The sequence below is a fragment of the Schistocerca serialis genome, chromosome 4, assembly GCF_023864345.2.
Source record: "Schistocerca serialis cubense isolate TAMUIC-IGC-003099 chromosome 4, iqSchSeri2.2, whole genome shotgun sequence".
Lineage (NCBI taxonomy): Eukaryota > Metazoa > Arthropoda > Insecta > Orthoptera > Acrididae > Schistocerca > Schistocerca serialis.
Window position 1 is genome coordinate 69,227,203 of NC_064641.1, and position 17,163 is coordinate 69,244,365.

General features: G+C 39.1%; 1 protein-coding gene across 4 annotated transcripts in view; it reads left to right on the forward strand.

The window, feature by feature from the left end:
* The window catches only part of LOC126473940 (heterochromatin protein 1-like), a 154,047-nt gene that overhangs the window by 103,425 nt on the left and 33,459 nt on the right, over window positions 1-17,163 (forward strand). For all 4 annotated transcript variants that reach the window (XM_050101302.1, XM_050101300.1, XM_050101301.1 and 1 more), the window contains one exon: window positions 3,606-3,716. In XM_050101302.1, the coding sequence (XP_049957259.1) occupies window positions 3,606-3,716 (111 nt within the window). The remainder of the gene's footprint in view (window positions 1-3,605; window positions 3,717-17,163) is intronic.

Consider the following 17,163-nt stretch of genomic DNA (forward strand, 5'->3'; position numbering starts at 1 on the left):
GTTTATCTTTCTACCATACTGTGGTGAAACTTGTACAGGTAAGTGCATTTGTTTTCAATTTATTGTTCTTTCTCCTTAAAAATAATTACTTTCAGTGTAATTACGCACAAGTTATATTTTTATAGAAATGTCTGAAAATGGGTGTGGACGTAAGAAGAAATTATTCCGTGTTGAAGGTAAATTTTGTGTGTAATTACAGTGAAAATAATTATTTTATAGGTAAAGGATGATAAATTGAAAACGAATGCACTTACTTGCACAAGTTTCGCCACAGAATGGTAGAAAGATAAACCAAACAGCTAAATAGCAACTGATGCTCAGTGAAGAGTGCCTGGGTATAGACCAACGCAAATCTGACCCATACAGTAAATAAAACATAGCCTAGTCAGTGCCAATAGTTACAAAACACTAGGTGTGATGTCGCCCGCCTGGCGGGGCGGAGACACCAAACATATTAAAAGCTATGAACACTTGTTAATTTTTGCTACTGTGAAACACCTCTCTTCTATTGAGCAAGTGCTCATAGCTCTTAAGGTGTGCCTTTTACAGCCCATGTTAACTAAACATTTTTTCCCTGTTTTGGTGTAAAGAAACTGTCTTAAGAGTCTGTAAATAGACTTTAGTTACGCCCTGTATACAAATACTTCCATTAGAATCTGATTTTAATATCTTCTTTCATTAATAATGGGATTAACATACACAATGGCCAAAAAGGAAATTTACTTTCATACGTGTAATGCAGATTGTGAGGGGTATGGACGTCTGCTGTGAATGAGCCACCTAAACACCAGATCTGCATCTACTTGTCTACTCCGCATTTCTCACTTAAGTGCTTGGCACGTAGTTCATTGAGCCACTTTAAGATTATTTCTCTACCATTCCTTTCTTAAATAACTTGTGGGGAAAAACAAACATTTACATCTTTCTGGCAAGCTCTAATTTTGCCTATTTTATTGTGATAGTTTCTCCCAATGTAGATGGGCATCAAAAAAATATTTTTGCTTTCAGAGGAGAAAGTTGGTGATTGAACTTTTGTGAAAGTGCCTTTCTTTTAATGATTGCCACCCCAGCTAATTTATCATATCTCATAGTGACGGTGTCTGGTAGACCAGGCAGATAGCAGTCTGAGGCAGAAGTCATCTTGACGAATGGTAGTAACGCATCACAGGTTCAACTGTGTAACTGATGTACTGCAACATAAAAATTGATACAAAGGCTTGGAAGCCGATAGTTCAATTCTTTTATCTTGGCGGCTCGCGCATGCCCACCCAGATGCGGGAGATTGCTGTGTTGCCAGTTGCAAACGACGCACGCGCTAAAAGAAGCAGTGCCATAGTATAGTATAGTATAGTATAGTATAGTTCGCAAACTTATGTTTAGGGTGGAGTGCGCAGTTTATGAAGTAAAGCCACCATGGCCGCTTTAACCCTTTCGCTTCTACAGAGACGTGCTCCCCGCGTTCTGCGCTGTGTATGATTTTGTCATCACTGCGCTGCTCGCCTGTGCAGACACATGGTGTTCCGACTGCTGTGACACATTTATCATTTGATTTCACAAAAACTATTTGGCCCCAAAAATTTGATTTTTTTACACATGTTCTTGACTGATACCTTCCCCCCATAAAGGACTTAATTTTGTTTCGATGTTCAACACAGTTATTGTGCAGCATTAAATGTAGTAAACCATTTCATGAAATTTTGGAGAGTTTTGCAGCGGTAAATGTCCATAGCGTATACTTTCTGTATGGTCGATTTTAATTGCCACAATGTTGAGAGTGAAATGTGGACAAGATACCAAAATTTCACATAAAATTTACTGTATAACAATATCTCATTTAATTTAAGTACCAGATTGGTGTTGTATGTAATATTGAGAAATATTCCGTCTTTCGCGACTGTAATAAAAGTTTTATATCAGAGTCATTTCGCTTTTTTCTGAAACGTTCTGACTAAAATAAAGTTGACGAAGTACACAAAACTGAATTGTGGACGTAATAAAACATAGAAACTAAAATATATTGTCAGTGAGGCGCAATGTGCAAACAATTTGTGTTTGTCTCAACGGACAGCAAATACTTGCCAAAACATAGATCAGTTGACGAAAACATTGAATATGATGTTGCCAAAGCAGCGCAGCAAAGAATTGCGTCAGACAATCAAGTAGCTCGGCAATGTACGAGCAGAAATTCTGCTCTAAATAATTCTTTTAATACTGTCGCAAAAGAATATATCTCAATATAAATTGTAAAACACCGACTGCAGAAGAGAAGATATACAAAGAGAACAGATAACATGAATATTGTATGTGTGCCTTTTCATTGTTTTTAATTGCTGTGAAAAGAAACATTGGAGGACAAAATTAGAAAAACTGAAAACTTATTATGATTATAATGAAGAGACAGAGCACTAGAAATTTCAAAAAATTACATTCAAACAAATAATCTTCATGAAGTAAGACACTTTGATATTGTTCTTAAATAAAGAAAATATTAATCACCAAACATGGTTGGAACTCGGAACCTTTCGCTTAGCAGCCAAACACCTTAACCATTACGCTAATGCAGTTCGTTGCTCAGTAGAACTCCTGCTGTAAAATATCACGCAAAATACCGACAAAAACAGTTCGTATGACTATGAATTACTCACATTTCATCGAAGTACAATAGGAAATAAACAGTTACCGCTGTTCTTTATTGCGAAAAAGCTGTTCGTGAGAATGATACAAACACCTTTCCTTGCTATTGCCTGAATTAGGAGGCTTATTGCTTGTTTGGTTTAATTAATTAATAGAATATGAAGCAATTGGTATAAAGAATGCTTTTTCCAAACTTTCCATAAAAGGAAGTCTGCTATCAAGACATTGCTTTTGTTCAGTTACTTTGTTTATGACTGAACGTTTCCAAAACTGAAGACTCTTGTCCGTGCTCTGCGCTGCAGTTGAGCTCTGGCAACGTTGTTCTCTGTTCATTGGCTGACTGTGTTTTGTGACATCAGATGCGCAGAACGAACCTAAACTCGGCCGCCATCGTTAATGACGTGCACTATAGTATGTATTACTACTGGTTTGTGGCAGTGACTGATGTCAGGCCGGCAACAGCCAAATGTGGCGTACTTTTCTTGAATCGTCAGCAATCTTCACCACCTGTCTGTCTCGTAACAATGACTTTCAGGACATTAGATTGTTGCTTTTCCATCATGTCAGCAGGCTGAAATGTGCTTTTGTGAAAATTTTACTCTCTATCTTAAAAAATCAAGCTGTGCTGTTACTGTGTCAAGATGTCCCCTGCTCATGTAGGTAGTGATGCTGAGTTTAGAATGCAAGTTTCTTGACTGCGCGGGGTGAGGCACTCTCTTCCATATTTCTTCTGCCCCCCCAACCAACCAATTTCTTCTGCTTTCTGCAATGTCTTTTGCTCGTTGGTCATTTTGACTGTGACATGGAGGGCTTGGTCTGGATTGCCCTGGCTGGAGAGGACTTTTATGTGGTTGTTCCAATTTAAGTTATTCTGAACTGTAATATCTAGATATTTAGTTGAATTAACAGCCTTTATAGTTGTGTTATTTATCATGTAACCTACTGCATATTAATTTATTGTCTTTCTTTAGCCTCCAGCAAAGAAAAGAAAATCATCCAAGGTTGCAAAAGTACCAAAAAATGATGATGAAACTGCAGACGATGAAAATGAGGAGGAAGAAAGTGAAGAAAAGGCTGTTGAGGTAAGTTTCTTTGGTTATTTGTTTGATTACCAGTATATACAGCAAATGGTTCCTTTAATCTGAAATTAACTCCCATACAGAATAAAAACAAAGCGAGTCAATGTTCCACAACCAAAACTGGATTTCCTTGTCTTTTGCTCTTTTAAGTTGCTCCGTCAGAAATATATATGTTATCAGGTAAAATATTTCGGAAAAGGGACACTTGTGTTTTTATGTTTCTCAAAAAGTCGAAAAAAGCCTTCAGCTATGAAAAGAGCCCAGGATTTTTATTTATTTTATGTGTAACTATGAGAGCACATCCCTTGTTTATCTAACCAGCGTCCATGAAATTTGGTCTAGAAATCAGATTGCAGAGAATAATGAAGCTGAAATAGGTACTTTTAATTAAAAATGTAAGTGCTGCTTTTACTATTAATATTACTGATGATACTGAAAATAGAAATAGAGGTTGAGTGACATTGGGTATCAGTGTTATGGTCATATCCTGTTATATTTTAATTTGTTCACACTACGAGTAACATCACACTCGTATCAAACTGCCTGATAAGATTTGTAAGGAGAGATGGCCAGTCTTTAACAAAAGTCTGAACCTATTCTCAGGTTTAAGAAGTGAAGCATAATGGGAACTCCATTAAAGACCAAAATACACTGAGGTGCCCAAAGTAATGGAATAGCAATAAGTAAGTATGCAGATGGTGGTACACAAGGTATAAAAGTGCAGTGCATTGGTGGAACTGTCATGGTACTCAGGTGATTGATGTGAAAATGTTTCCAATGTGGTTATTACTACACAACAGGAATCAGCAGACCTTGAATGCGGAATGGTAGTTGGAGCTAGATGCATGGGACATTCCATTTCGGAAATCGTTAGGGAATTCAATATTCCAAGATCCACAGTGTCAAGAGTTTGCCAAGAATACCAAATTTCAGGTATTACCTCTCACTACAAACAACGCAGTAGCTGATGCCTTCATTTGATGAGGCCAAGAGCAGAGGCATTTGCATAAAGTTGTCGGGGTAACAGGCAAATGCAGAAATAAGTGTGGGACGTACAGCTAACATATCCCTTACAACAGGGTAGAGAAATTTGGCATTAATTGGCCATGGGAGCATACAACCAACATAAGTGGCTTTGCTGACAGTGCTTTTGGTGCCTCTCCTGGGGGCTTGTAAGCATATCAAGGACCATAGACGACTGGAAAACCATGGCCTTGTCAGATGAGTCCTAATTTCAGTTGATTAGAGCTGATAGTAGGATTAAAGCGTGGTGCAGAACCCATGTTGTCAACAAGGCACCGGGCATGCTGGTGGTGGCTGCATAATGAAGTGGGCTATGTTTACATGGGATGGACTTGGTCCGGTCGAAGTGAACCAATCATTGACTGGCATGCTTCCAAACATAAGTGAAATTTTTATTGATAATAATGCGCCACAATGGTTCGTGATTTGTTTGAGAAACATTTTGGACAAGTTGAATGTATGATTCGCCCACGCAGATTGGTCGACATGAATCCCTTCAAGCATTTATGGGACATAGGCCTAGCTCAGTATCTCTGCAGGTGTCTTCCAGTGACTGGTTGAGTCCATGCTACATCTAATTGTTGCACTATGCTGGAAAAAGGAAGTCCAACACAATATTAGGAGGTTTCCAGACTTTTGTCACCTCAGTGTAAAGTTCATAAAGGGTATTAATAGCAATGCTTGTATGAAAAATTGTAGATGGAACTGGATTAGTCATGCAAACATTTCAAGACATGAATATTTTTTTTTTTTTTTTTTTTTTTTTTTTTTTTTTTTTTTTAACAAAAAAATATACAAATCTATAGATCAGTGTGTAGAAGATAGTACATATCACCCATTTTTTGTGTTTAACTTTGTAATTGCAAACAATTGTGGAAAAGAAAATAGTGTTCTCCCTCAGTTGGAAGTGACTTTTGCTATTGATGCCCTGTTTATAGGGAAAGAACTTCCCAGTGTTTCAATATGCATTCTTATCTTTGTGCAATGTAGACATTTTTAATTTCCATGTACTTCGACATGAAAATTCTCTTTCATTTATTCAGTCTCTTTCACTGGAGAATGCATGTTGTACAGTATTAAATCCCAGTGCAACTGTCTCTGTTATGAGGAAAGAAAGCGATAAAATAAAAATTATTAAGCAACAAACATTCATATTAAGATAAGTGGAGTTAGAACATGTTATTAAATGTAGAATGGCAACAGAGCTGCACACACATATATATATATATATATATATATATATATATATATATATATATATTTCCCACGTGGAATGTTTCTCTCTATTATATATAGATCAGTTCCGAGGAGCCAGTGTTGTGACATGATTTTTATGTTCTCGCAGAGTCACTGTGAAGCGCCATTGACATTCCATTCCATCTATGTTTAGTGTGAATACTGCAATTTCAAATATATTGTGAAAAGTTTTGACACATGTGAGATTCATTTGCAATTGACTTTGTTAATGACAGTACAGCAGTGGCAGTCCTGTTAAGTCAGATATACATGTAATTACTGAATTTACATTTAAAAAAGTAAGTGATGTTGTGTAATGGTCTCATGTGTATCACTGAAATCTAGTATAGTGAAATGGTTGCTCCTTGTATGTTCATGACATGCCTAAGACAGTTAAATTAATGCACTTATGCTTTAGTCACTTTAAAATTTTGTCTGTTGTTGAATATTGAGCCATCACGAACATTGTAGTCAGAACTTCAGATATCTACATGAGAGGGAAACACCAACCCCAGCCTGTAATCACATGAGAGATTGTGGGTGACAAATGACTTCAGCAGTGGGGAATGCAGCAATCATAGTAATTTAATTTCCATTCTTTGCCTCCAGTTCTTGGCGAGGGGAAAAGTGCACAGTTATTGATTCTGATAAAAAAATATGGCAAGTGCTATTGTTAATTTATTCGCTGTGTAGAGATTGCTGAGGAAAAAAAATGAAAAAACATAAAAAGCAACTATCAACACAGCTAGATATCCTAAAATAGTGCTAGTGATTTTAATGTTGATGTAGGCCAATATAATCAAACATAAAGGCTCAAATGATTTATAGAAGCAATACAGACTGATTCCTTCCTGTGTCATCCATCACTCTCTGGATTCTTAACTTTGATTATGCAGACAATCTTTACATATGACCTGAATTTCTTTGGGTTTTGTGAAAAATCTTTCAATAGGATTCTGTTATGGAAGTTATTGTAGGCTTCATGCATTGCCTTTTGACGATGAAATGTGTTCCATTCAGCATCTATCTATCTAAAGGCTTGTGGCTTGTTTTGCATCTATTACACAGTAGTCACTGTTTATTAGTTTCGTTATCGTAATTATACCGTAAGAGTCCCTTCCATTATAAACTGTTCTAGCAAGTACATCTCAACCCTGTGCTTAATCAGTTATGGTATTCTCTTAAAACTTGAACCGTTCTTCCCTTAGAGCACTGCATCTGTATGATGGCTATCAATAGCTTGACAAGTGTTATGAAAGTACATAGCTGACAGTTTCCACAGTCTGTAGTCCATGACATCACAGGAGAGAATCATGAGATAAAATTTACAGATTTGTTGAAGACAGCACTGTGCTGTTCCATTTTATACTCACTAATAACTCTTGTAACAATGTCAAAAGTAATGCTTAAGTGCAACAAATGTAGACAATTTGTGGACAGTATTCACTGCTTTGAAGGGGGAAACCAAAAAGAATATGATATTACAGCTATAACGTGTGCAAAACACACAATATTAACAGCTTACAGTTTGCTGCAATAAGTTACACATGACACTTGTGAACGTAAGAAAATTCTCAAAAATATACTTTTTATATCATAAACACATACTGAAATTGTGATGATTGACTGGAGAAGGATAATGATGCCAAAGTTTCTAAGAAGCACAAAGGTAATTTCCAAATGACAATTTAGTAAGAAATTTGCATGGCACTCAGAGATGTTTGAAAATATGCAGTATGTCATGATACATACAAGGTCAGGCACAATAAAGTATTGGGAAAAGACACAAACAATAAAATATTAGAATCTAGAAATTTTAATTGGCCCTATTTGCCATATATTATCAGATTCCCGGTTTTTCCTTTGTTTGAGGCCACATGTGGTAGATAGGTACAACTCGTGTAAGCATAGATTGTTTTACTTAGTGAATTTGTGACACCTTGTACACTATATGTCATAGATAACACTGTAGCTTCAGCTTAGCCCGGTTCAAATTGTTTGTTAGTAGTGTAAAAATTCTGACTGTCCAGAGACTTTCTCAAATGCCAATAAATAATTTTAGTCTGGAGCAAAAGCTCTTGTATCTTTAACCAAATTAAAAACCTACATTTGTTGTAGAGTGTAAGAAATTTCGCAAGTTAACGCCTGTGGCTAGCTCTCTGGACCTGCAACAGATTTAGGTTTTCCAGGATTTCACTGAAATCGCTCAAGGCAAATGCAAATGCCAGGATGGTTCAATTCCACAGCCTTGAAATATTCTGAGCCTGTGCTCAGTCTCTAATGACCTTGATGTCGATGGGACATGAAACTCAAATCTTGTATCATACTCTCTTTGGTCAGATTTTTAGTGGAGTGAAAACAAGGCTTCCTAGAATAACCAATCCAAATCTAATTATTGATTTGAGGAAAAACTGAAATATTTCATGAGCACCTGCTGCTAGCTACATAAATGAAGTGCCAAAAAGTTCAGCTCTTAAAGATCTATCTATTGTACGTAAAAAAGTTGCGTTGGTGTGCTGTTTGGTTCCTTTAAAATGGTTTACTTTGAATCAAGAACCAAATAAAGGGCGTTTCTGGAAAAAACAATGATGCTATAAATGTTATTGGGGCGTAATTGAAAAATTGATGTTGTTTTTACACCCATTTTGGCGTAAAATAAGATCCGATTTGATATGGTTATTGAAATATAGAGCACTCTGCAAAGAGATGCACAATACGGAAAATAGCTGAGTAGAATTATTAAAGTCGTGACTCTCTCTAGACTCAAATTTGATAGCAGCTTTCAATAAGAAAGATTGTCCCTCGTGAACAGTTCGCTTTCACAGCAGAACTGCTGCAGATAACAATTTGTGTATGTTTGGTAAGACATAGCAAAGAAAGCAATATTCAAAGTAGTTGTAGAATGCTTCCCACATCACCTGCAGTGCATAAGCTTGGTCGACCACCAAAGAGACCTGGTAAACTTGTAAGGTCTTCCTGCAACATTGAAGGCAGAAAAGCATGTGATAAAGACTAAGAATGGAAAAGATTTTTCAGAAGAACAGAATTACGTGAAACGATAGTGAAAATGTTTTTGACAGAAGTTAACACATTGGTCTTGGTATATTTCCAACTGCCAAATGTTTCCACGTTCTTTTGATATGGCGTACAAATCAGTAAGATTCATAAGCCATTGGCAGATAACAGTATGACTGTTGGTGATGGAAAATTATATGCAAGATGCTGTCAATTGTTTATCGGACGTCACATTTCTCCTCGAGCAAAGTACATCAAAATGCAACTGAAATAAGTGCGTCCTGTCTTCACTGACTTGTCACTCATAGAAAAGCGGCTTCTTGCATCATTCCATGCATATGCCAACATCCAAAAGTATCCTAGAGTAATTCAAACAAAGCAAAAAGGGGTCATCTGCAACTTCCCACAAGTCGTGAAAGAAGTATATGAGCCACTGCCCTGTGATCTATGGATGTTGGCATCATTGTGATCACAGAAAAGTTGCTGTCAATTAATATCAAGTGGAAATTACAGATTTGACCACAAGTCATGCAAGTTCCTTTTAATTACATCAAGAACAACAATCGTCTGGATGCCAAACACTACCCTGTCAATTTCCAACAATTGGTTAGCTCTGCGAACAACCTGCATGTTAAAAAAAAAGTCTTCTACAAAGCTATCATGAAAGCCAAAGTGAAAAGTAGAAAATACATCACATGCTGCCTTGGGTAGCATATTTTGCAAGAATAGGTGAAAAAGAGGTGGCTACTCATATCTTCAAGCTTCTACGCATCAGGAAAACTTAAGGCCGTACCCTGAGGGCAGTAAAGTGTGCACGGAAGCTGCAACTGTTGCTCCTTGCACAGCAGACATGAAGCCGATCATCTCATAGCAAAAGAGTGATTTTGATGCGACAGCAGTCAGAACTCGGTGTGCTTATGGCAAGTACGACAGTTAGTGAAATCAGCACAGCAGCATTCAGTCGAGCTATTCTGTCCTTTTCTGGTCTTGATGGAGAAGAACTGTCAGTCAAAGCTTCAACGGCAATGAAGTTCCATAACAAGGTTTGAAGTCGATCGTCACTGTTTGGCCTGGAAAGTGAGAGGCAAGTAATGGAAAGGTTACTGTTAGTTGTGAACATTTTAGTCTATATTTAATAATTACTGGTCAAAGCATGACTGTGGCAGTGCATCACATTTGCAACAAGCATAATATTGATTTGCATTCTCGAACTCGTTGTTAGGCATCAGCCTGCCACGGTGGCCGAGTGGTTCTAGGCACTTCAGTCCGGAACCGCGCGCCTCCTACAGTCGCAGGTTCGAATCCTGCCTCGGGCATGGATGTGTGTGATGTCCTTAGGTTAGTTACGTTTAAGTAATTCTAAGTTTTGGGAGACTGATGACCTCAGATGTTAAGTTCCATAGTGCTCAGAGCCATTTGAGCCATTTTGAACATCATCTTCAGTAACTGTCATTCGGGGCTCGCTACAAATTATACTCGGGCATAATGAATTTTCTTTTATTGTCTTCATGCAAGTCACTCAAGTTGAAGTTCATAGACATACTGCTGAAGCTGGAATGGCTTCCAAGACATCTAGTTCTGAATAATGCAGAATAGCAATCGATAAAGACATTCTGCTTGTGAATAAAGAATTCGAGCCACCAGTCATTAAATGAGTGTTCAAAGAAAAGGAGTGCAAAAGTAGACAGATTTTCATACAGCAAAAAAAACAGAAAAACATTGCTATCATCACGCCAAAAAATGTGGAAGAATATGCATTCTCTCATCTTTATCCAAGTGTTCTAATGGATTTGTAGAAGAATAGGAAACATCTGTGACGACCCATGAGTACTTCCAGCCAAGTGTTACGGCAACAGTAAAAAAGATTCTGGTTGAATGAACACGTTTTATGATCACAGAAGCGTTGAGAAAGAGATCATGTCTGCTTGTGTCTGTATGTGTGGATGGATACGTGCGTGTGTGCGAGTGTATACCTGTCCTTTTTTCCCCCTAAGGTAAGTCTTTCCGCTCCCGGGATTGGAATGACTCCTTACCCTCTCCCTTAAAACCCACTTCCTTTCATCTTCCCCTCTCCTTCCCTCTTTCCTGATGAGGCAACAGTTTGTTGCGAAAGCTTGAATTTTGTGTGTATGTTTGTGTTTGTTTGTGTGTCTATCGACCTGCCAGCGCTTTTGTTCGGTAAGTCACCTCATCTTTGTTTTTTTTATATATATATATATATATATATATATATATATATATATACGACATCTTGATAGATGATTGTTGCAGTGTCTGTGTGTTTATGGGTTGCATTTTTTCATAGGACTTGTCAAGCCAATGGCAGCACTGCATCTCTTGCCGCAATTGTCACAAGTGTATCTGGCTGCTGAGGCAGGAGCAGTGGTAGCATTGTGAAGCTTTTTCTGCCTTAATCTGTCTAACAAGCCTTCATCATGCTTCGACATTCCAGATGATGTATCATCACGCCACTCTGGTCTCAATGCTAGCCCGTGCCTCCCATCTGTTTGTGTCGATTCCAAAGCTCTCCATATCTCGTTTACAGGAGTCCTTGAACCTCAATACAGGATGTCCTACAGGTCTTTTGGCTATAGAGAACTCTCCAAGCATCACCTCACGTGGTAATCTGTCAGGATCCATACGGTGGACATGTCCCAGCCAGGGGAGTCGTCTCTGCTTCAAGATAGCTGAAATACTGTTGCAGTTAGTTTTCGATAGCACTGCTTCGTTGGTCACTCTGTCCTTCCACGTTATGCTGAGGATGGATCTCAGGCACCGCATGTGGAAAGCATTAAGGCGACGTTCTTGTTTGGCATAGGTAGTCCATGTTTCCAATGCATACAAAAGGATGCTGAGGACGCAAGTTTCATATAAAATAATTTTGGTGGTCAAAGAGAGTTTGTTGTTTTTCCAAACACGTGTAGAGAGTTTGCCAAAAGTTGTCGCAGCTCTTCCAATGCGAGCATCAATTTCCTTGTCAACAGACATGTTTGATTCTGTAATACATCCAAGGTAGCAGAAGTTATCTATGACTTGCAGAGTAGTGCCATCTAGTGTGATATTCGGCTTTGTGTTAGTACCCTGAACCATAATTACGGTCTTACTGCTGTTTACACTCATCGAGAATAGGTGGCATGCATGACTAAATCTTGATACTAGCTCTTGCAGCTCTTCTGCGGAGTTCACAACAATTGCAGCATCATCAGCATACAGGAGTTCACGAGCGACTATCTCGTAGCGCTTTGTCTTACTCTTCAGAAGACTGACATTGAAAAGCCTTCCATCTTTCCTAGTATGCAGATGTACTCCAACATTGCAATTCTCAAAAGCCACTTGGAGCAGACCCGAGAGAAAAATTCCAAAAAGTGTATGTGCCAACACACAGCGCTTTGTCTTACTCTTCAGAAGACTGACATTGAAAAGCCTTCCATCTTTCCTAGTATGCAGATGTACTCCAACATTGCAATTCTCGAAAGCCACTTGGAGCAGACCCGAGAGAAAAATTCCAAAAAGTGTATGTGCCAACACACAGCCTTGTCTTGCGCCACAGTTCATACTGAGTGGTTTAGATTTACTGCCATAGGAGATTACAGAGCCACGCATATTGATCATGAAAAAATCTTATTAAAGACAGCAAAGTTGGGGGACATCCAATTTTTTCCAGTATGCTGTAGAGTCCCTCCCTACTGACGGTGTCAAAGGCTTTGTTGAGGTCAACAAAAGCCACATATAATGGCACTCTGTGTTTGCAGCACTTCTCTTGTAGTTGGCACAAGGTGAATATCATGTCACTTGTGGATCTGCCAGTTCGAAATCCACACTGTGACTCAGAGTAGATTCGAGCAGCCAAGGTTTCCAGTCTCTTCAGGATTATCCTTGCATACGCCTTTCCAGCAATGCTCGAGAGATATTCCTCTCTAGTTGTTACAATTGCCTCTGTTAATAGTGATAGGCTATTTCTATCAACACATTTCCACGGCAGTAATACAGTAAAATTTTGAAGACAAACATATTGAAAAGACATGTCGTTGACTACTTCAGCTGTTTTGTATTTCAAATGAGGGATTCAGTGCATGCTCACATTCTTATCTGGATTGAAGATACTCCTGATGTGTGTTCTGCTGTTGTAATTGCGTACACTGAGCAGGTGATGCTTCAATCTTGCGAAGCATGATGAACAATTACACCAATGGGTAAAGAAGTATCAGATACAAAATCGTCATAAGACTTGCAGAAAAAAGAATAAATTCTGCATATTTCATTTTCCTCATGAAACCTGCAAGAATACAACAGTTCTGAAAATAGAGCGCTAAAAAATAAATCATGTGATTCCTCAGTGGAGCAGACAAGTCAGTGTTCAGTTACTGTAATCCTGGAATTGTCAAGCTATAGCAAGCTGAGATGGACATTTAGTCAGCTGATTCTGAGATTGGTATTATAAATTACTTTTCAAAAAATATAACCAAAGCTTAGAAAATTTAATCAACAAAAATACTCAGTTGTCTGTAGAAACAGCTTAAGAAAAAGGAGGCATCAAAAAGGAAGCTCTTTGATGGCACACAACTTGAGTAGCAGTTGAGATGGTTTGCAATCTCAAGTCACATCTCATGAATAGACTACATTTTTGAACAAGTTTACAATAAAGAAAGGCCAAGTAAGGTCGCTTTGTTTTAGACAGGTGCTGGACACAAGCCTTTTGGGCTCCTGCAGCTTTGAATAATGTGAGGAAAGACCAGGAAACTTGAGAGAACAGGTGCCTCGCAAAGTTTGCAGCAAGCTAAGGACCAGTCTATAAAACCCATGAAACAGAGCCCACTGATGAAGAATTGATGTCACGGGTGACACTGAAGTGCCAAAATCACCCTTTAAGATGACAAAAGGCAGATGTGGAAAAGGAACATCTCAGCAGTGCTGAAAACACCACATACAAGCATTGACAAATTTGCTGAGAACCGCGCCTATAAACTGCCCCATTTATACCGTTCTTTTTGAAACTAAGATTATCTTTTACGTCAACAATGGCACACGTCTTAGGGGCGCTCAAGAAGCCCTCGATCCAAAAAAAGTTTTTGCTGTTGACATTAGATGACAACAGAGAGCCCTAAGTTATCGAATGCTCTTGAAGCTCTTGGTGTATTGTGAGATGAAGATTGTGATGTCAGATCTGAATCGAGCATGGTTATGGCCACTTCAGAGCCTGACTTGGATGTGAACTAAGATTGCAGCGTACCAACTGAAAATCACACAGTCAGGCATAATGCACTCACACCCAACCAGAGAAAAGTCTTAGATTGCTCTGCATTTGTTTGTTTCTGAAGTTGCTGGAACTGGAAATAGCTTCATGCTCAGATTGATGAGCAAATTGGTACAATTTGCATACACCAAGACTGATGCTGTTCTTGCCACTGTGCCAACTGGTGTTGCAGCCGAGAACATAATTTGAATGATTGCCATTGCATTTTCAGCCTTCAAAATCACCAGAAGGGTCATTCACTTACGTGCCATTGCTGGGTGAATGACTTGCAGTGTGACTATGTCTGTACACTCTGACTGTGTGCATGGTTTATGTTCACCATGGATTATCGGTTTTATCTTCTTGCACTTGAAACCAGTTCAGAACTAACTGTTGCACAGATATTGTGACTTCTGGCACCTACTTATCTGTTGCAATAGCTGCATGAGTGTGAAAAGTTGCTAGAGGAGCAACTACAAGTCACTGAGCATTTGTTAGCTCACTGGACTTGCATTCAGGAGGACGACGGTTGAAACCCACGTCAGGCCATACTGATTTAGGTTTTCTGTGATTTCCCTAAATCACTACCGTGCAAGGTGGCGCAATGGTTAGCAGACTGGAATCGCGTTCAGGAGGACGACGGTTCAATCCTGCGTCTGGCCATCCTGATTTAGATTTTCCCTGATTTCCCTAAATCGCTTCAGGCAAACGCCCGGGATGGTTCCTTTGACGGGACAGTGCCGACTTCCTTCCCCATCCTTCTCTAATCTGATGGGACCAATGACCTCTGGTCAATTTGAAAACAGATTAGCGAGTTCTGGCTTGAATAGCCATGTTGGCATTGCTGGATGCTACCTGCTCAGCTCTCAAGTCCAGTGTCACATGCTTCTGTTGTAATAATCACTCAGTGCTGAACACTACGACACAAATGAGCAGAGGTAGCAAGAACACAGAAAGAAAAAGTGACATTATTGGTACTCGTTGGGCTACACGTTACGTGACAGACTGTGTCTTCACATCTTTTCCCCAATTGCTTTTGTTCATGCTGTGAGATCCAGAAGCCACTCGTAAGTGCATTTGTGGATCTGCATAGTGGAACATAATTTTATCTACCAGTTGCAGTTAGCAAACCTGACGAAATGCGCTTTGAATGCTGCAGATGCATACATCGCTAAATAGGAAATAAAGCAACTAATGTACCATGGAACGGTACTGTGTGCAGTTGCTAATGGGGCAATAGGCATTGCAACAGAACAGTGATCACCCTTTGGCTGCACCCAGTGGATCAGTAGTTGCATACAGGGGAGACAGTGAAGAGCCATTCGTGATATTTTGAACAATAAGTCATCAGACTGGGTAACAAATGTTAGAACATGGAGTAAGTGTGCATGACATGATAGTACAGTCCCAGGTGTTCATTGAGCCACCTACTGTATGATTTGAAGTTTCGTCCATGTAAACTGCAGGTGGCTCAAGAGTTGAGACATTTATAGTCAAAACATACTTGTTAACTGTGTTGGCATTCTTGCAATAACTATGGTTGAATTCTTTTATCTTGGCGGCTCGCGCATGCCCGCCCAGACACGGGAGATTGCTGCGTTGCCAGTTGCACATGACGCACTCGCCAAGAGAAGCAGTGCCATAGTGTAGTATAGTTCGCAAGCTTACGTTTAGGGGGGAGCGCACAGTTTATGAAGTAAAGCCACCGCGGCCGCATTAACCCTTTTGCTGCTACAGAGACGTGCTCCCCGCATTCCGCGCTGTGCGCGATTTTGTCACTGCACTGCTCGCCTGTGCTGACACATGGTGTTTCCGACTGCTTTGACACACTTATCATTCAATTCCACATAAACTATTTGGCCCAAAAATTAGATTTTCACACATCTTCTTGACTGATACCTTCCCCCCCACTTCCTTTGACTGATTGAAGTGCTTTAAAATAAAGCCAAACGCGCCCGATGTAAATAAAACTTTAATTACAGTCGCGAAAGACGGAATATTTCTCAATATTACATACGACACCTATGTGGTACTTAAATTAAATGAGATATTGTTATACAGTAAATTTTATATGAAATTTAGGTACCTTGTCCACATTTCATTCCCAACATTGTGGCAACTAAAATCGACCATACGGAAAGTATACGCTATGGACTTTTACCTCTGCAAACTCTTCAAAATTTCGTGCAATGGTTTACTACATTTAATGCTGCACAATAACTGGGTTGAACATCGAAACAAAATTAAGTTATTTATGGGGGGAAGGTATCAGTCAAGAAGATGTGTAAAAATCTAATTTTTGGGCCAAATAGTTTTTGTGAAATCAAATGATAAGTGTGTCAAAGCAGTGGGAACCATCAAGACATTGCTTTCGTTCTAGTACTTTATTTATGACTGAACGTTTCTAAAACGGAAGACACTCGTCCGTGCTCTGCTCTGCTGTCGAGATCTGGCAACGTCGTTCTCTGTTCATTTGCTGACTGTATTTTTTAACGTCAGATGCGCAGAACGAACCTAAATTCGGCCGCCAACATAAATGACGTGCACTTTAACTGAGAACCACAATTTCTCCAACAACCACAAATATAAGATGGAGCACACTTTTCACAACTGGATATGTTAATAAGCGAATCTTCCATTACTGGTTTCAGGAAATCTAAGACATTTACATGAAAAGCTCTTGTTGAATCCAAATGTTGTGATATCATGTGCAGTTGTTGTGTATGAGATTATTGATCCTAGTTTTTTGAGGATGACACTGGATCCATAGCAACACTGAATGCAAGTCACTACTACAAAATGTAGCAGAATAACATCTGGTTCCAACAAGACTGTGAATGGTTTACACACTACACTGAATTATGGCTGCACTCAATCGTTTCCAAACCAGATGATACCCCACTTCACCAGTGGGAGATGGCCATCCTGTTCCCTAGATTTAAC